Source organism: Colias croceus, chromosome 13, assembly GCF_905220415.1.
Source record: "Colias croceus chromosome 13, ilColCroc2.1".
Taxonomy (NCBI): domain Eukaryota; kingdom Metazoa; phylum Arthropoda; class Insecta; order Lepidoptera; family Pieridae; genus Colias; species Colias croceus.
This window is the reverse complement of record NC_059549.1, coordinates 5,992,744-6,013,080: the sequence shown is the minus strand read 5'-3', so window position 1 is coordinate 6,013,080 and position 20,337 is coordinate 5,992,744. Positions and strand designations below refer to the sequence as shown.

The 20,337-nt window shown below is 38.2% G+C and overlaps 1 protein-coding gene across 1 annotated transcript in view; it reads left to right on the top strand.

Annotated features, from left to right (window-relative positions):
• LOC123697052 (proto-oncogene tyrosine-protein kinase ROS) overlaps window positions 1–20,337 on the top strand; it is a 39,483-nt gene that overhangs the window by 13,171 nt on the left and 5,975 nt on the right. The window contains exons 4-30 of the mRNA XM_045643470.1: window positions 3,060–3,119; window positions 3,201–3,291; window positions 3,382–3,602; window positions 4,454–4,699; window positions 4,905–5,052; window positions 5,187–5,306; window positions 5,397–5,730; window positions 5,853–6,062; window positions 6,239–6,640; window positions 6,809–6,903; window positions 6,997–7,135; window positions 7,217–7,418; window positions 7,584–7,773; window positions 7,889–8,007; window positions 8,221–8,416; window positions 8,639–8,805; window positions 9,489–9,676; window positions 10,979–11,171; window positions 11,733–12,002; window positions 12,166–12,371; window positions 12,496–13,328; window positions 13,547–13,687; window positions 14,298–14,532; window positions 14,945–15,141; window positions 16,142–16,277; window positions 16,725–16,855; window positions 19,009–19,212. Coding sequence (XP_045499426.1) covers window positions 3,060–3,119; window positions 3,201–3,291; window positions 3,382–3,602; window positions 4,454–4,699; window positions 4,905–5,052; window positions 5,187–5,306; window positions 5,397–5,730; window positions 5,853–6,062; window positions 6,239–6,640; window positions 6,809–6,903; window positions 6,997–7,135; window positions 7,217–7,418; window positions 7,584–7,773; window positions 7,889–8,007; window positions 8,221–8,416; window positions 8,639–8,805; window positions 9,489–9,676; window positions 10,979–11,171; window positions 11,733–12,002; window positions 12,166–12,371; window positions 12,496–13,328; window positions 13,547–13,687; window positions 14,298–14,532; window positions 14,945–15,141; window positions 16,142–16,277; window positions 16,725–16,855; window positions 19,009–19,212 — 5,674 coding nt within the window. The remainder of the gene's footprint in view (window positions 1–3,059; window positions 3,120–3,200; window positions 3,292–3,381; window positions 3,603–4,453; window positions 4,700–4,904; window positions 5,053–5,186; window positions 5,307–5,396; window positions 5,731–5,852; window positions 6,063–6,238; window positions 6,641–6,808; window positions 6,904–6,996; window positions 7,136–7,216; window positions 7,419–7,583; window positions 7,774–7,888; window positions 8,008–8,220; window positions 8,417–8,638; window positions 8,806–9,488; window positions 9,677–10,978; window positions 11,172–11,732; window positions 12,003–12,165; window positions 12,372–12,495; window positions 13,329–13,546; window positions 13,688–14,297; window positions 14,533–14,944; window positions 15,142–16,141; window positions 16,278–16,724; window positions 16,856–19,008; window positions 19,213–20,337) is intronic.

The window sequence follows — 20,337 nt, the reverse complement described above, 5'->3', positions numbered from 1 at the left end:
CCCCGGTAGCTAGGAACAATGATGTTATATATTTTGTCTAGATCACGACGCTTGAAGGATTAAGATATCAAATGAAGTAAATCATGCATGAAAAATAAAGTTGCTGTTAGTGCTTGCATTACAACTGACAAAATTATTCAAAATAATCATTTTCCGGATCAAGGACGGTACCACAACGTTTACGGAATTGACCTGTATTCCTCATGTGATAAAGTTCAATATAGTGTGGCAGTAATGGATGCACGTACGGTTAATAGGTATGGGGCTTACGACGCGCGGCGCCCGCGACGCAAATGAATATGTTTATGTTTAAATACTAGATGGCGCTGCCCTAACATCTTACGATTATTAGACAAGACTGATCTGTATTTTGAAGGTGATAAGGGTGATAAGGGTTTATATGTATATTATATACAATATTAAAACTACAATTTTTTCTATTTACATTGATTATATTATGAATGTTAACAAAAGCTGTGAACTAGTTAACTAGAATTCTGATTACTTTGGCCCTTTAAATAGTAATAAATAACGTAAGTAATTAAAAATGTTTTTTATTGCTAAACCTTTCATTGATGAAACTATTGGAAAGAGTTTTAAAAATTTGTATAACTATGTCACAGTACTAGTTTTGACTGGTTATAAGTTTTGCCTGCAACATATATACAAAAAGAAACTGTATAATTTCCTTTTTACAATTTTTCAAGATTTTAATTTTATTGGCTGCAAATGACTGTTTTTATTCAGACAAACACACAATGCAATGAAGTAATAGATAGTCATATATAATAATAGTCATTTACGCTTAAAGTTTCATTCATTTATTATTATTTATAAAATATATAATAATGCATTTAATCGAAAGTTTTTGACATGTGAGAAAATACCATAATTATTTCCAATAACATGAAGTCTACAATTAGAAAGTTTAATATTTTTGTCCAAAAACATGTGTCGACGACTGTACCCCATTTTACGTTAGTATGTAGAAGTTTACATTAAAATTTAATGGTTTTCTAAGTCAAAAGTCAAGCAAAAATTGGACTGATATTGGGCACTATTTCAAGCACAATTTTTTGAGACGTAAATTATACCTATAGCTCGTTCGATATTCGCGCACTGAGGTGAGTATGCTGGGCGTAGAACCTACGCCCAGCATACTCACTGAACGAAGCCTATAACTCCGAAGTTATTCGAGCACTGTTTTTTCTTTTTGGGCACCGTTTGGCACTATTTGGGAACTATTTTTTGAAGTATGAATTATGTTTGAAGCGTATACAGATTCTCCGGACGGAGGTGAGTATGCTGGGCGAAACCTTCGTCCAGCATACTCATCGAACTATGGCTATAACTTCGCAAGTACAAGAGCACTATTTTTTTCCTTTGGGCACTATTTAGCACTATTTCAGAACAGTTTTTTGACATTCATGAAATATCAGGATTCCATGGTGAGTATGCTGGACGAAGGGACACCGTACTGAAAGGTATTCTGTTTAGATAAAACAACTGTAGGTAAATCTCACAGACTGTGTGGCTACTATAGATTAAAATTTTGACAGAATATGCGTAAAAAATCTAGTTCGTCAATAGAAAAGCTAGACGTTAAACGCGAATTGTTAAAATTGTGTATAAATGGTACAACAATGTTCGCACACTAATTGCCGGCTCATCCCGCGTGGTGATGAATCAGGTGCCCCAGATCACTGATGAATGTGCGCTCGAGGTCTCGACCCGGGGAATTGCGCCCGAAACAAAATGCACTGATAGTTGACAACTCATTCGGTAATTGGATCGCGTCATAATTGTTGCATGGTGGATTATGAATAAGCCTTGACGAAGGACGTGGTACCTAATGACGTTTTTAAAACTAAAATTCAGTGCTAAAATGTAACACTGTTAGTTTGTTTTGCGATAACTATATGAAAATTTATATGAGTTGGGAGTTATTATTATGCCGTATTACAAAGTAACTAAAATTATTTGCTTCACATTAAATATTGAAGTACAATAGCAGTTTTACGCAATATAATATGTATGTATGTATGAAAAAAAACCGTATGTTATGACATTTTCAACAAATTATGTGATGACATGAGCTGATAACTTCATTAATAGAATAGAGGACGCCCACTGTGATCCTAATAAAATTATGGATGTACACATTTAGATTGGACGTCATAGGAGCTCTTAATTGGCTAATGTTTGCCTTCATAGTTATTTATTATTCCCTAATTTTTACACTAGGTACTTAAATATAACCAACACCATAATCTATGCGTTTCCATTTCTTGAGAATATTTCCAAACACAAGAGGGTGGTTCGTGTGATGTCAAGACACCTGCGTTATCTAAATCACCACCCGTAAAGGTCGTTTTTCAACCGTGAAAGTCCGTTACAAGCGTGTATACGGCTTCTCACGAGCCTTAAACAGTTTATTTTAGCCTTTAGGATACGTTAAAAAATTTACAGACAGTGGTAATGACATTCCACGTTCAGCCACTTGAGATTCGAGTAGATGCGGCTGTGAACGTTTGGACGAATTGTATAGGTATTGAAGAACATGTGTGCATATGGTGTAAACAAACGCGAAATCCATTCCACTTCGTTTTCAAAACAAAGCATTGACGACCTATTTTTGAAGTTACAAAGCGCAGAAACGTTAAAAGTACAATTAGACAATAGCATTAGATGACAAAATTTCTATTACAAAAAACTATGGGTGGTGTAATTGTATTAGCGCCCGTACATTTTGTAGTTAAATTAATGTTAATTTTGTTACGGTAAACACGGTCATGTCATTGTCTATCATGTCATCACTAATTGAAAATTGTATAATTTTGTTATGGTTAATTTAAAAGTGTAAATATTTTAATGGTCATGTAACGGCGTCACATCTCAATTCTATAAAACATCTCGACGTAACATTTTTAATGTTATTATATGGAGTTTACCCTTTTCATTAGCTGTTATACGCTCTTTAAACCGTATCTGTTTCGAACCAGTTATTTCACGCTTGATAGACATAATTATTAACAGTATCCTTTACTTTATTATTACAGTGCAGAATAGGATGCGGTCTTTGGTTGGAAGGATTAGAAATATCTTGCCAAACGGCTTGTGTGAGTATTTAATTTTTCTGAGCTTTTATTATTATTTATTTTTTCTTTGGAATATTTATTTATGAACTGGTTATTTTGCAGAATGTCACCTCGGAAATGGCTCTATCCAGAGAGCTATATTGTGTTATGGGATGCAATGAAGCTCTCAATACGTATTTTCAAATGATACGAGGTATGTACCAAATATATTAAACTGATTTTGAAGTAAAGTATTATGTAGTACATTATATCACCAATTAACCATACTATGTGTATTCCACAGATCTTATAGGCACACCTCCTGCACCAGCTCTAGTCGCTGATAGTTTAACAGCGACATCACTTTCTCTAGTTTGGGAGGCCCCGAATCTTGGGAACCTGAGCTACCTTGTACAGTGGCGATACGAAGAACTTCCTGGCAGTTGGCAATACTACTCTAATTCTAGTCGCTCCGATAAATCCATCATTAATGTTGAGAATTTACGACCATATACGAAATATCGGGTAAATATTTCAATTCTACACTATACTGTTTCAAACTAATTTATTGTTGCTCTTTTTTCCATTCCAAAAATGCAATGCAAATCCCATCGAAATGATCTTTATATTATTTTATTAATTGAAACGAAAAATATCATAAAGCGCTATCATAGAGATATGATACGTATAACAATTTCTTACAAATAATCCTACAGACAAATACCACACAAAATTACATTATAATATTACATAGTTCAGGATACATCGCCCATTTTTGCAAGTGACAACTATCAAGCTGATTTTCCGTTTGTAGCTTTATTTTGATGAGACACCGAATAATTTCGTGTACGAAACTCTCGATTGTGGAAGCTAACAGAGATAACAAGGATAAAATTTTTTGATTTGATAGTTCTCAAATATTTATTACGCAATTTGTAGGACAATATGTCTGTTGAAATATATAAACATTAACTAAGTGAAAACAAAAAAATCAGCTTGTTAGTAATCATTTATGATGACCTCGTTATCGATACACTTTGGAAAGGGGGACTCTTTGAACAAACCATAGATTTTGTAGGACAAATATTTTTTCGAATAATTTAGGTAATTATCTTGAGATTGAACAAAAAAAAATTCATTCAGTTGGTAATAAATATTTGAGAACCATCAAATCAAAAATTTTTATTCTTGTTATCTCTGTTAGCTACCACAATCGAGACTTTCGTACACGAAATTATTGGGCGTCTCATCAAAATAAACCTACAAACGGAAAATTAGCTTGATAGTAGTCACTTGCAAAAATGGGCGATGTATCCTGAACTAACAGTTCCATTATACTTTAAAAATTCGACCGAAATTCGATTCGTTTATTTCAGTTTCGCGTAGCAATATTCCTCTCCGGTCGCAGCAGTGCCGGCGAGCCGGTATACTCAGCGCCGTCCGTAGTGATCTCAACGCTAGAGAGTGGCAAGCCGAGTTCTGCTCCCACTGCACTTAGAGCCGCGGCTCCGGATCCTAGCCGGGTTGCGATATCCTGGGAGCCGGGACCCTTTCCTAATGGCCCTTTGATATCATATGTACTGCGGCTGGCTGATACGCAACCGAATACGGATGTTCTAGAGGTTCGCGATGTTATGTGTTGTTATAATGAATAAATGTTTTCAGATTATTTAATGACACATGAAGCTATTAATTGATTTAATATGATATAAACATTGTTTATTAAACATGTCTTTAATTCATGATTTAGTTATTCTTCATATTCATCCACTTTAAAAACCTTTGTAGAATCATATATTTTAATTAATTGGTAAATTATGTTTACAGGACATGCCGGCGTCAAACAAAACATTGTTTTACATGTTTCAAAATTTAGCACCAGCGCGGGAGTATGAAGTTTCTGTGGCGATGCGTAACGCAGTTGGGGAAGGCCCGAGAGCCTATGTGCGAATATCTACCCCACCCCTACCTACTTGTGAGTACACCCAAAATAAAATCACTGTATTTAATTATTAAAAAAATATAAATATTTTTCGGCCAATTATATGCGATTTTAGTTGAAACCTATAAAGTCGATCAAAAATCTTTAATTTTTTTTTTTGTATTCAGCAATACCTACGCAACAACCGGTTCTTATTTTGGGAGGAGAGCACAATATACTCGCTGCTTCTGCTAATGACATGCTTTCAGACCCCATAGAATTATATAGCACAGATCATAATATTACAGGTAACAATTTATTATGGCTCTTATAAAAACATCTCTATCATGAACTAATAAAAAAGCATGACCAATTTAACACCTTTTGTTCGTTTCTAGGAGTGGGTGTTGACATCTCAAGTAATTCTCTATTCATATCTGTGTCCAACGGATATGTTTATAGAAGTTCTCTATCGAAAAAGAACGTTCCAGAAGCAATTTTGACACCAGATACCATATCTTACAAACCTCTAGATCTTTCTGTAGACTGGTTGAACAAGCATTTGTATATTCTTGGTGAAGTTCACCACAAAAATGAAGGAAGCTTAAATAACGCGAGTACGTATCCGACTTGGGAAATATCGCGTTGTGATTTCGATGGAAAAAATAAAATGTTCACATTGGCTGGATTCCATTCGCGCCCGATACATTTTGAAGTTGACGCTTATAATGGGTAAGTATTCTTCATAATAGTAATGTTTTCTGCTCATGATTTTCGATTTTGAAACTGATTGTAGTCACAATGAATTCATTTGTTTGTTTAACTTTGTAATTTTACAAATTTATTTTTTACAGATATCTGTTCTGGGCATTGCGTGGTATGGAGCGAGGTGGTCTATATAGAATCGATTTGGCAAATATTTTAAACGGTGTGCGATACGAGGCGTCACCAGAACTCATAGTGCGAGACGCACATTTGGGAGCTTTTACTGTGGACCACGCTGATTTTAGATTACTGGTCGCTCATTTGCGACGAAATACTGTGCTGGCAGTTTCTTTAGATGGGTAAGTATTAAATAATGTTTAATGGATAAGATGTTACATTTTCTTATGACCCATATAGTATGTATATTTAGTTATTCTTGTAGTGTGAAGAACACCCTATGGCCTATAATACTCTCTTGCTATGAGATAAACACTAACTTAAACTGAGACACCTAAATAATTGGACTTTATTCTAGGCGCGAAGTAACCGACTTCCGTAGCAACACGCAAACGCCAATGTTCTTCTCACCGCGTTCAATCGCGTACGCCAATGGCCTTTTCTATTGGACGAACGGCAAAGAAATGCTCACGGAGGAGTATCACGCGAAAAGCGATAGTTACTTCCACAACGAATACCCTGTAGCTTACAATACTAAGACTATAGCGACGAGACAAGTGCTTGTTGCTTTACGAAGTTGTCAACCGATACCTGTGCCGGTTAATCCGCCGTTGGGAGTTCAGAGTGTGATGGGAATCAATAGAGCGAAGGTGTCCTGGTCTCCGCCACACTTGTTGGGCCATCAGGGGAGTGGGGCTTGGCAGCAGTGGACATTCCACTTGCAGTTGACGCATGTGGGCACGGGGAACACTATTGATATGTATGTAATTTGAAATTATATTGTTAGTTTTGTTGAAACATAAGTTTAATCAGTTAGATTCTTATTAAATCTATTGCAATTAAAGATAGAATCAGAATATGTAATTTAAAAATATATAAAAGTGATAGGTGCAGAATTGTGGACTACGACATTTTAAAATATTTTCAGAAAAGATATAAAGGAATCTACGCGTATTGTTGAAAATATTGAACAGGATACTGAATATGTGGTCAGAGTTGCTGCTGTGACGCAATCTGGTTCAGGTAATGAGCTTAATTTTTGATCGCGTTTTAATATATATTTTTTAGTTCATATTTCTATTTTCTCTGGTACCAACTGAATGCGTTGCTCTTTAGGTCCTTGGTCTTCAGAATTTGTAGGAAAGACTTTGAAATCTTCACCAACGACTTTACAAAGCACTTTGTTGTGGTCAGGTCCGGATGGACTTTTACAGACAGATTTAACTGGAGACAATTTACAAACTTTAATTCATCGGTATGTAAAGCCAAAATTATTTCGCCTTACATATTTAAATAAAGAGGTACCATTTTTCATACGTTTGTTTTTCCCTTACAGACGCGATCTCGAAAATCTCAAGATCATAGATATATCCTGGTATCGAGATAAACTATATTTAGTTACAAATGCATCCACTGTTATGTGGTATAACACAACGACACGCAAGAGAGACTTTATGCCCAATATGGAAAACGTTGGAAGTTTGGCTGTAGACTGGGTCGGCAAGAAGATATATTGGTCTAATCCGAAACAACAGCTGGTAAGTGAAAATAATAAATATCTAAATCTATAAAAAAATATTGTGAGTTAAATTTCACCGGAATATTCACAATTTAAACCGAACCTAGTTCATGATCACGTACAAGTTTACCTCTTAGAGCTTCAAACATCACTAATATCCGGCTAAAAATAATTTTTTTTTTAGATAACACGTGGTAACTTCGACGGTAGTAATAGAGAGCCAGTACCCATAGTCACTGTGGCTAAAGAGCTCACAATCGATTCTTTGGGAGCCTACATATATTGGAATACAGGACATGCTGTGGAGGCTGCGAGACTTAATGGCGAAAATAAACTTATATACTATCCTGCTCAATTATTTAGCGGAAAGCAAGGTTTGAATTAAAAACATATTTATAATAATTTGAATGCTCTAATGATGCGTTTAACTTATTTATTGTAACACGTCATAGGTACACCAATACTAAAAATATATTGTGTTCTTTTTAGTGATGGGTCTCACAGCAGACTTAGAAAACAAATGGCTCTACTGGCTCGTAAGAAGCTATGATGGTTCCGAACTGCATAGAGCATTAACAGCTGACAGAATTGCTCCTGGCGTTTATGAAGTAAGTTTTGAGAAATAAAGATAATCAGATATTTATTTGGGAAAATTTGTTAAACTTTTTGACTTTATACTGATAAAATATTGGGAAATACGAGTACGTTTCACGTACAGTGCAGTTACAAGGTTTTTTTTTTTTCTTGCACCGCTATCTTGTCAATTATTTAAATGAGATTTTCTAGGATATCTGTACACTAACTTTTCATTTACTTCGCAGATTTCCGGAACGCTAGTAAGCCGTTTATCTGGTACGGCCACACTGGGCCCGCTATGCTACTTTAGTGGCAGACTGGTGTGGGTGCAGGACGCTGCTCGGGCCGTTGTATCTGATCTTGCAGGGAAATATACTGCGGAGCTTATACCTAGAGTGCATGTTATTGCTGTGCGGGATCCGACGCTGCATGATGGGAGTGGTAAGTGAAGAAATATGACCTTTTAGGATTTCTAGAAAGCTAGTCATCTATCTGGTACGGGACAATGTGCCTACATTAATTTTTTAATATTTCAGAGCGAATAGATGATGAAAGCGTGATGTTTATAAGATATTTTGTGAACGTGCCAAACACAGCTTATTTTTATTTAATAATGCGTCATTACATTTTCATTATATTTATATACGTTTTTATTGTTTGTAGAATCAATAATTGCGATACCAGAGACAATAAATTCATCGTCAATCGCCGTGGAAGGAGAATGGGATAAATTCAATGTGACTTGGGCACCCGCCACCAGGGTTAATGTGAATAATAGCCGCGTGTACTATGATGTTAGCTTGCAGTTCCCGGGACAGTACAAGATTGAGGTAAGGCGGTTTGATCATAATTAATTGTTATAACCTGGTGTTATGCAGAAATTAAAATTTAATTTATACGGTTTATATGGAAATGTAGAATGTGTAATGGAGTGTGAATGGGTGATGTTGGAAAGAAATGTGCTCTCCTATCGCGATGTTTATATTTCGTTCCAAAATGTGAAGAAACCCAGATCGCGTCACACGTCCGGTACGCCGCCTGCGCATCCCGCCCTGTAATCAGCAATTTGGGGATTACATTAACTTAAATTCACCAATGACCGTTTTATTTTTGTTCACTCTACATTTATACAATAGCGTTAAAATTAAATTAATTTAATTAAATTGTATATATGGGGAGTGCTCTGAGGAATTGTTCCACCTTTTACCAGCCGCACAGTTCCACCACCGGACCACACGCCGTAAAAACCAGTTCCATCCGCACCATCTGGATGGTTGGCGCTCCATCACTGTCCGCTTCACCCGCAACTTCCTTCCGCGTACGGTGAAACTGTGGAACGATCTGCCACCTGCGGTGTTTGCGAACAACTACGACATTTTTCCATAAAAGGCCGGCAAAGCACCTGTAACACTCCTTGTGTTACAAGTGTTTATGGGCGATGGTGACCACTTAACATCAGGTAGCCCACCTGCTTCTTTGCTTGCTCTGACAAAAAAAAAATGTATATTTCCAGAAAACAGTGGAGGTGCCGTATATAACCGTGCGGTCTCGTCGTATCGAACCGTACAGTGCGGTGGAGGTGTCGGTGCGTGCGCACACGCAGTGGGGCGGCGGGCCGGCGGGCCGCGCGCGCGCCCGCTCGCCCGCCGCGCCGCCCGCCGCGCCCACCGCGCCCAGGCTGTATGTTCAACCCGCTAATAGGTAATATTAGATCTGCTATGTGTTGTTATGAAGCATATAGTATTCTATCCACGGAGACAAGTACATGTTATCCTACTAATATTATAAATGCGAAAGTTTGTGAGGATGTGTGTGTGTGTTTGTTACTCTTTCACGCAAATACTACTGAACCGATTATAATGAAATTAAGCACACATATAGACTTGGATTAACACATAAAATAGGTTTTTGTTTGAAAACGCGGGCGAAGCCGCGGGCGGAAAACTAGTCCTATCTAGTATATTTCTGACAAAGACAGAAAAGTCAGTGAGGGTGAATTATTCTTAATGCTCAAGTTCAAACTGCGAGACCATTCCGTGATAGCTTTCTTTTCACGACTAAATTTGTCTATTTAATTTAGACGTAAAATCAGGTTAGAAGTTATATTAACAATAAATGTCAATACACTGCATTGATGGTTATCGCTGACATATCACAAACTGTTCTATTTATCCCTACTAACCGAGGATAAACTATAGTATCAGGCAGTTCACACATCATGTTCTGTTAAATATCGGAAACTAGCTTTTCACCCGCAGCTTCGCCCGCGCAGTCACTGAAAAACCCGCAAAGTTCCCGTTCCCGTGGGATTTCCGCGATAAAACCTATCCTATTTCCCGGGGTAAAAAATAGCCTATGTCCTTTCTCGGGTATCAAAATGTCTCTTTACCAAATTTCATGCAAATTGGTTCAGTAGTTAAGGCGTGAATTGAGTAACAGACAGACAGACAGAGTTACTTTCGCATTTATAATATTAGTATGGGTTGACGGTTATCACTGACCAATCACAAACTATTCTATTTATCCCTACTAATTTATTTCCGTGGATAGTGTATACACAGTTTAGTATAATGCAGGTTACACATCCCGTTCTGTTAAATGTGGTAAAAATGCAATAAAAAAAATGGTTGTTTGTAAAGTCGGTTTACTGACGATAGTTGAACGTGATAACGTCTTAAGCTTCTTTGTCGCTCGTTCCGCGCTCTCGCTTACACTTCAAGCCTTACACGGAACGCCTCAGAGCGAGGCAACGCCGCATGAGTCATGTTTTTTCGTGCGTGCAGCCGGCTCTATCGAATTATAAGACGTTGTCACGTCAAAGACGTGTGGCACTCGGGGACTGCCGCGGTAAAGCTATTGCATAGGATGCCTTCAAGCCATGCCTCCGAGCCCGTCGGAGTGGCGTGAGGTTTTTCGTTACGGAATTTTTCGATTCGGTCCCCGCGCTCAAGGCCCGCGATAGAAGCTATGCAATAGCTTAAAAATAATATGTATTTTGTCCAGCGGCGGCGCAAACCGCGCGACATTCCGCTGGCACGCGCCGCTCCGCAGCAACGGCGCGCTCCTGGGCTACGAGGCGCAGTGCTGGGCGCTGGCGGGCACGCGGCCCTCCGCGTGTGCGCCCGCGCGCCTGCCGCCCGCCGCCACGCAGCTCGTGCTCACCGACCTAGTGCCCGCCGCTACGTACTTCTTTCAGGTGACGTGACAGCTATGGACACCTTCAAAAAAAGAGCTTACAGCTACCTGAAAGGCCAATAAACTACGCTATTCCCTAATCCACCGATGGTATATCCTATTTTACCCCATATTTTTTCCATTTCCCTCTTCTAGTAGGCAACACCCGTAACATCAGTTGCGGGTTTGACCTCTAATGTCATAAAAAAAAGCTAGGGAGATAGGTGATTTTTATATTTCTATTTGACTTTTTTGTGGCCAGCTCTTTATGTTTGAAATGTTTTTAATGTGTAATTAATTATGTCATTTCGCTTTTCAAATGATTAAGACATTGGCTTCGAATTTATTATTACAATTAAACTAATTAAAAACTAATTAAAAATTCTAATGTATCAGAAGTGAAACTTAGCATAGTGAAGATAGCAAAATCGTCGCCTTACTTCATGACGTGACGATATTGCCATGACGCAACCTTGAATTTTACTCTAAACGCGCCTAAAGAGGTTTCACTTCAAAAACAGTTCTAAATTTGCAATATAAATGACTGGAACAAAAAAATATTTACTGTTTATTGTATTGACAGGTCCGTGCTTATACTGACGCTGGATATGGCCAGTATTCTGAAATTGTATCAGCTTCGTCTGATGAAATTAATCCTATTCCAAAAGTTATGATATCATCACAAGAATCAATCAAAATTGTCGACTTGGATTCAAATGAAAGTGAAATTATTCCTAAAAGTACAGGAGTGCCTATTGATTTTGCTATAGACATTGAAGAAAATATTGCCTACTGGGTTAACAATCTTGAAGAAATATTTTCTGCTAGAATCAACGGCAGTGGACATTACAAAGTAAGTTTTATTTAAGGTAGCTTAATAAATCTTGACTAAATGTAATTTTGTACTTATACTAAATCAAATATATGATTACATATTTAAATACTTCTCCTGTAAAAGTAACTTTTTTTTTTATCATACCCTGACCCATGTTATAATCATTGTTCAACAATTCTAGCTTACTTCAACGAACGGTAAAGCGAAAAGCATGTGCGTAGATTGGGTCAGTCGATCTATATACTGGACGCAAGAAGAGAACCCATCTCTTGAAACTCATATTTTGTACCGAGCTGACTTGGGTCTTCCTAATACCAGGCCGAGTATCACGAGGGTATTGAAGAGAGAACAAGCAATGTATAGTTTACAGATTGTACCGTTAACGCGGTAAGTTCATGACGTACTTATTAACTTCATTTATAATATACTGAAACAGCATTATGCATAGTTACCTATTTTATTTTAATGGTCTTATATAAACACGTTAACAATATGATCTTTTTCTACGCAGGACTCTTTACTGGTACGAAGAAAGTAATCACACCGGATTTGGAACTCTTATGACCTCGAAAATAGACGGTTCTGATGTTAAAACGTTCTTCAATAATTCAGAATACACCGATTCAGACTCTTCCTTCAGAGAGGAATGTAGTTGTCCAGAAAGTCCTCAAATAGCCAAAACGTTTGTGATTGATTTAACAAGTGACATTGAAATTTATTGGATCGATCCTTGGTCGTATAGAATTATTGCATCAGATATTAAAGGCTGCAATTGTAGAGTTGTCGTGGACGCCACCGAGAAAAAGAAATATGGTTTCGTGCCTATGTCCATAACGGTTGACAGTAAATACGTATACTGGTACAACTCTTCAGACAGATCCATATTTTACACAAACAAAATGAAAAAGAATAAAATTGAACAGGTCAAATCTTCATTCGGGTACAAAATAATGGCCTTAGATGCAGCGAACCAACCGTACCCACCGAGGCAATGTTTATTTCCGAACGCACAAAAGCTTATTCCGAAGGTGTTATCGACCTCAGCGAATAGCATAACAATACAGTTGCCATCCATAACAAAGCCGAGCCGATGTAGCGAATTGGAATATGAAATGACATCTAGTGAATACACAATAATGTACCGCTTATATTCAAATGACTCTACTCCTTGTGATAAAGAAACTTGTTTGCGTATAACTACAACGGATTCAGATGTTGAAATAGCGGGTTTAAAGCCATTCACTAATTACACAGCTCAAATAGAAGTGACCAATTACTATGCGAGGTTACATGAAGTGAAGCCACTCTTAGGTCCTATGCTATTGATGCAGACTGCTGCAGAAGGTACATATTTTGCATTTTCTCTATTTTTATTTAATCTAACGTAGATTATGGTTCATGATTAAACATTTTAAGTTTTTTAGGAGACACGATATTTTTTCATATGCAACTAACAATTAGTTCTTTAATTAACAGTTTTTATCTCTGGTAGAGGGAAACTATTAAATGAATGCAAATGTGAAGAAATAATAAATAATAGCAAAATAATCAATATTTTCTAGCACCAACCGCACCTAAAGACGTGATCGGTACAGTTCTAAGTCCGGTGCTAGCTCGTGTAGAATGGACACCAGAGCCTGGCTTGTGGTACGAGTTGCACTGGAGAACTGATGATTCGCCGTTTTTACCCAATCGTTTGAAAGGTATGAAAAATTGTTTTGCGTGTGCATATGTGTGATTGTTTTTTTGCATATTTCATAGTGACCACTGCGTATTTTTTTGTAATTACACAGGCTTTATCTGCAGAATTGTTTTTCACTTGCAAACTTCATTTTAATTGAATGTATCTTAACATATTTTTGAACTCCCGCATACGTTATTGCTATTTATTACTCGAATTGATCAAGCACAATATATTCTTATCAAGCATATACTGCATATACCAGCGTGCTGGATTTTGATTTTAGTTTTCTTCTTAGGCTTCACGCACATAATTGCGCTTGTATTTAGTTACATTTGCCGTGTTTGTGAAAAAAACAAAAGCCATCTAATTGTATGTAATTTCACGTATTGTAAGACTCGTTGGTTTCATTTGTATAGAATACTAGCGGTTCGCCCCGACTTCGCCCGTGGTACCTACATGTTTACGTTTTTTTTTTCATAAAAACTATCCTATCTCTCAAGTTGGATCGGACTGCACATGGTGTGCGAATTTTATTATAATCGGTTAAGTGGTTTAGGAGTCCATTGAGGACAAACATTGTGACACGAGATTTATATATATTAAGATTAAAAATGTGTGTGGGTATACAGAGCACAACACGTTCGAGGTGTCGTCGGGCGGGCGCGCGGACATGTCCCGGCTGTCGCCCAGCACCGCGTACACGGTGTGGGTGCGCGCGCGGTCACGCCACTCGGCGGTGTCGGCCGACTCGCTGCCGCTGCGCCTGCGCACCTACCCGCCGCCCGACCCCGTAGCGCTGGGCCGCACGGGGCCGTATCGCATGGTGGTGGCCTGGCCCCCGCCCACTGCCTATAGAGTGCATCGGTGAGTGTACCATGTTCTGTATAGTGTTCTCGTTCGTTGTCGAGTTATAATAGCCTTAATACGTTACGTGATATCAAAAGCAATTATTTATTACTCCAAACCTATACGAATTCTACTACAAATTTAATAAAGCGCGTGTTAGAAGTGAAACTTCTTTGGTAAGATTCAAAGATACCAAAATCGTCGCCTTACTCTATGAGGTGACGGTATTGCCATAAAGAGAACTTGAAATTATACTCATAAATAAATTTCACTTCAAAAATTAAACAAGGCACATAGCCTCACAAGGACATTACATACTTACATACATATACATACTCTTCATTACTACATTTTTTTCCCGATACAATGTGCTTACTATTAACCTCGAACTCTTTTCTCTTAAATTTTATAAAATGATTAACATTTCCAGATATGCGGTAGAATACATTGAAGCTAGTGGATCAAGCGATACGTGGTTACAATGCGAAGAAACCGGCAAAGCTGAATGGACAGCGAAAGACTTGAAACCAAAGACCCGATACCGTTTCAGAGTTTGTCTGCATTATATGAAAGACTCTCCGCCGTACTATTGGCCACTAGATGATAGATACACATTTGAAACTGAAGGTAAGACAATGGTTATTTCTTTAGCTATTGAAATGTGTAATAGTATAGGTAAACCAGAATCTGATGGCAATTAGGGAAATCCAAATTTTGAGTGTGCAACCCTAGGGAAAATGGACTTGATACTGCTTATTTTTTATTTTGTCCTCAATATAATTAGTCACATTACATAAGTGGACAATAAAAGTACATGAGATATCCACTTAATATTATGTAGGTACATACTTACATGTATAATATACAATTATACATAATATTATTTTTATACAGGTAATACATATTATTATTAACACATACCTATATTTGTATATTCATTACCAGTATGCCATGTGAAAATATCGATATAATGATAATGTAGATCAAACCTGCTTATATTTTTTTATAAAAAAAATAAAAATAAAATAAAACTGTTTATTTTCGTAAGTATTAACTGATACACACATTATAAATTTGACTTGGATTGGACTTGTATTGGAAACTCCTGTAATAAGTTTTCATAAAATTATATTCTAATCAACAAACAATATTATAGTTACCTACATAATATAATATTTTTGTGACTGGAAATTCGACGTGATCCTTCAAAGGGGTTATACTAGAGGTCATTTGCAACAAATTAAGTCCAGTTAACCAGGGGTTAAAATGGATGGTTATTGAGCTATGACCCTTTTCTTTTTGAGGTGATGCAAGTTTTGGGCAAGCTTTTTTTTTAAAGTGATCGCTCATTCTTCGGCTTTCAAAAAAATATCAATTGAATGTTAACAGTGTAGTAGTTTTTTCATAATTAATTGTTTTTGGTAAAAAGGCAGAAAATTTTGTCAGTCATAGCTCAATAATCATCCATTTTTGACCCCTGGTTAACTGGACTTAATTTGTTGCAAATGACCTCTAGTATGGGTTATACTTTTGGGTTGACTTTGAAGGATCATGTCGAATTTCCAGTCACCCTGTATATCTTATTGCATAATTAATAAGCCTATACTAAATCTGTTGTGGTTGCTAGGCGACGTGCCGGGCCCGCCGGGCGCGCTGCGTGTAGAGGCGGTGGGCGACAAGATGCTGCGCGCGCGCTGGGCCGAGCCCGAGCCGCACGGCCTGCCCGTCACACTCTACCGCGTGTGGGGCCGACCCGCCAACAGGTGCGCTACCCTGCATACAATAACTGCGTAAATACGTATACCACGTGACACTATACACTTACCACTTGACACTATACACTTACCATTCAACACTATAACCTTTCAACTATTTACACACTTACAAGTGCTGTATTGCACTGGACACCTGCACTGGACACCTTGCACTTGACACTTACCATTTTTAAATGACAATTTTCAACTGTACATTTGCCTTTGGACACTTGCCAGTGAGCACTTGACACTGGGTTACAATAAGACACTCATCAATAAACACAACCAGCTAAACATTTTTGTTATTTGCTACCTGAAATGGAACAACAGAAGCACGATCGACGAAAAAAAATTTTTTTGTTAAGACATGAAATCAGATCTTAGCAAACTGTTAAATAAAAAAAAATATAACTGCATGAAGCTGTCCTTTTCAATAAAGTTTTTTTTTTCCTTTAGGGTTAACTATGTAGAAGACAATTCGACGAGAAACATAAGCGAGCTGTCAGCAGATTTGCCAAGTGATATAGATGACGAAATGAAAATGCGCATTCTTCGCGAAGGACTTGAACTACTTTATACTGGACCTGGTAAGATTTGTTGTATTTCATAAATTATATTTTTGATCAGATCATAATTTAGAACACATTATGATCTTTATTAAACAATTCACATTACATCTAGACACGCGGCAGCGTGTCAAGCCGAGTTCAAGCGAAGAGAACTGGCGAGCAGCAGCCGTGTGTATATTTACACGAACCATTTGGAGCCACTTTTCACCCCCTTATAACTCGAAAACTATTTAACTTAAACAAACCAAATTTGGTTCATATCAAGAGGACCCCAAGATAAATAAGAACCTCAAATTTCATAAATACAGATTAAACAGTTGCGTAGATATTAATATCCAAAAATCACAATTTTTAAGACTGACTGACTTATAGATATATACAAAACCTAACCCGCTTCCAGATGACCTAGAAAGTTCAAATTTTGTAATCAACTAGGTAATAGTGTGTCTACAAAGGAAAAAATCAGAAAATACTGAATTTATCTGTATTTTTTTTTTCAATGACATTAATTTTGTTTGTATGGAAAAATGGAAAAGTTTATAAAAATAGAAAATATTATATTCACCATAATAGTGTTAAAATATAGATCAAAACTAATCAGTGGCAGAAAAAAAATTTGAAATCCATCAATAAATGACTGAAATATAGATTATTGAAGTTTACATATTTTAGCACAAAACATCTGTGGATTCGATGCGCCTCTGACATCACACTCACTCGCGTTAGTATCGCTAGGGCAGATTACTTCGATTGCATGATTTCTTTATTCAAAACTGTTACATATTAAACGTAAAATAAAAGAAAATTGTAATAAAAATATTGCTCATACAGTTAAAAATAATATATATAATTTTACATATTCACATTTATTTATTCTTTATATTTTATGAGTGTTTAGTTTAGTTTTAATTTCAGTGTAATGAAGAAGGCTTCGTCAAAGCTAGACATGATTTAATTTGCGTAATATTAATATTAATATAAGTGAAACATCTTTAGGCGCGTTTAGAGTAAAATTTCAAGATCGCGTCATGGCAATACCGTCACGTCGCGGTCGTGGAGTAAGGCGACGATTCTTCTTCAACGATCTTTGCATCTTGGTAATAGTGTGTGTACAAATTCACGCTGGATGTTTAGAAAATCATGTCATTTTTTTAAACAGAAAACGAGTTTAAAAAATTTGAGATAATTACAGGGCAATGCGCGCTGACATTCATAACATACAAGAAAATATGGAAAATAATACTAAACAAACCATACAGAGAAACCGCAAGAAAAAAAAATCGTATTTAAAAAGTACATATTATATTCATAAAGTAAATCAAATTTGCAGAGTAATTTTCTGTACAAAAAGTAATGATATCCCACCAAAAACATAAATGTAAAAATTGGAGCCGAGTTGAATCGTTGACTTAATTTTACAAAAAAAAGAAATGAGATCTAAATGTGTGCCAAGTTCTGTAGACAGTCCAGAAATTTATTTACAAAGATGTATTAAGTTCTTAGGTGAACTGAAAACTCAATTGTTTTATTTTCCCTTAGAGAACAACGTTTATTCCAAAATATGACTTTTTTAATTTGAGTAATATAATTATTTTCACAAAGCAAACAACTAATGACCTATTGAACCTCATAATTTGAATTGGCTAGTTTTTAGAACCTCACAAAATATAAACAGTTTGGAAAACTAGCCAAGTCAAATTATGAGGTTCAATAGGTCATTAGTTGTTTGCTTTGTGAAAATAATTATATTATGTACTCAAATTAAAAAAGTCATATTTTGGAATAAACGTTGTTCTCTAAGGGAAAATAAAACAATTGAGTTTTCAGTTCACCTAAGAACTTAATACATCTTTGGAAATAAATTTCTGGACTGTCTACAGAACTTGGCATTTAGATCTCATTTCTTTTTTTTGGAAAATTAAGTCAACGATTGAACTCGGCTCCAATTTTTACATTTATGTTTTTGGTGGGATTTAGTTTTACAGAATTCAAATGTTTATAAATGTCCGAAATTTTTTAAAGAATGAATCGCATAAGCTGACGGAATTGGAACCCGCATCTTTTCGGCGTACCTTTTTGCCACACATTTCAATATTTATTTAGAAACGTACCAACAGCATACCATTTAATAATACAATATCCAATATTTAAATCGAATGAGTCGTTCCCAGAGTCGTACTGGCTGGTTGACGGTCGGCAGATAGCGGGCGCGTACTGGGCGCGCGTGCAGGCCCGCAACGCGCGCGGCTGGGGCCCGCTGTCGCCGCGCGCCGAGCTGCTGGCCCGCGCGCCCGCCCGCCCGCCCACCGCCGCGCTCGCGCTGGCCGCCGCTGCGCTGCTCGCCCTCGCGCTGCTGGCCGCTGCGCTCTTCTATAGTGAGTGTGTTGTACACTGTAGCACAGATCGGCGGCGCGCACTGGGCGCGCGTGCAGGCCCGCAACGCGCGCGGCTGGGGCCCGCTGTCGCCGCGCGCCGAGCTGCTGGCCCGCGCGCCCGCCCGCCCGCCCACCGCCGCGCTCGCGCTGGCCGCCGCTGCGCTGCTCGCCCTCGCGCTGCTGGCCGCTGCGCTGTTCTATAGTGAGTGTGTTGTACACTGTAGCACAGATCGGCGGCGCGCACTGGGCGCGCGTGCAGGCCCGCAACGCGCGCGGCTGGGGCCCGCTGTCGCCGCGCGCCGAGCTGCTGGCCCGCGCGCCCTTAGGGACATTCGGCCTCAAACTTGCGCGACTTACAGTGCTACTGCCTACTAGCGGCCGCGCTGTTCTATAGTGAGTGTGCATACTGGGAAATAGTCACTGGGAAATTAGGGACATTCGGCCTCAAACTTGCGCGACTTACAGTGCTACTGCCTACTAGCGGCCGAGCTGTTCTATAGTGAGTGTGCATACTGGGAAATAGTCACTGGGAAATTAGGGACATTCGGCCTCAAACTTGCGCGACTTACAGTGCTACTGCCTACTAGCGGCCGCGCTGTTCTATAGTGAGTGTGCACACTGGGAAATAGTCACTGGGAAATTAGGGACATTCGGTCTCAAACTTGCGCGACTTATAGTGCTACTGCCTACTAGCGGCCGCGCTGTTCTATAGTGAGTGTGCACACTGGGAAATAGTCACTGGGAAATTAGGGACATTCGGTCTCAAACTTGCGCGACTTATAGTGCTACTGCCTACTAGCGGCCGAGCTGTTCTATAGTGAGTGTGCATACTGGGAAATAGTCACTGGGAAATTAGGGACATTCGGCCTCAAACTTGCGCGACTTATAGTGCTACTGCCTACTAGCGGCCGAGCTGTTCTATAGTGAGTGTGCATACTGGGAAATAGTCACTGGGAAATTAGGGACATTCGGCCTCAAACTTGCGCGACTTACAGTGCTACTGCCTACTAGCGGCCGCTCTGTTCTATAGTGAGTGTGTGTAACACTGGGAAATGGTCACTGGGATAAGGGACATTCGGCCTCAAACTTGCGCGACTTATGGTGCTACTGCCTACTAGTGGTTGC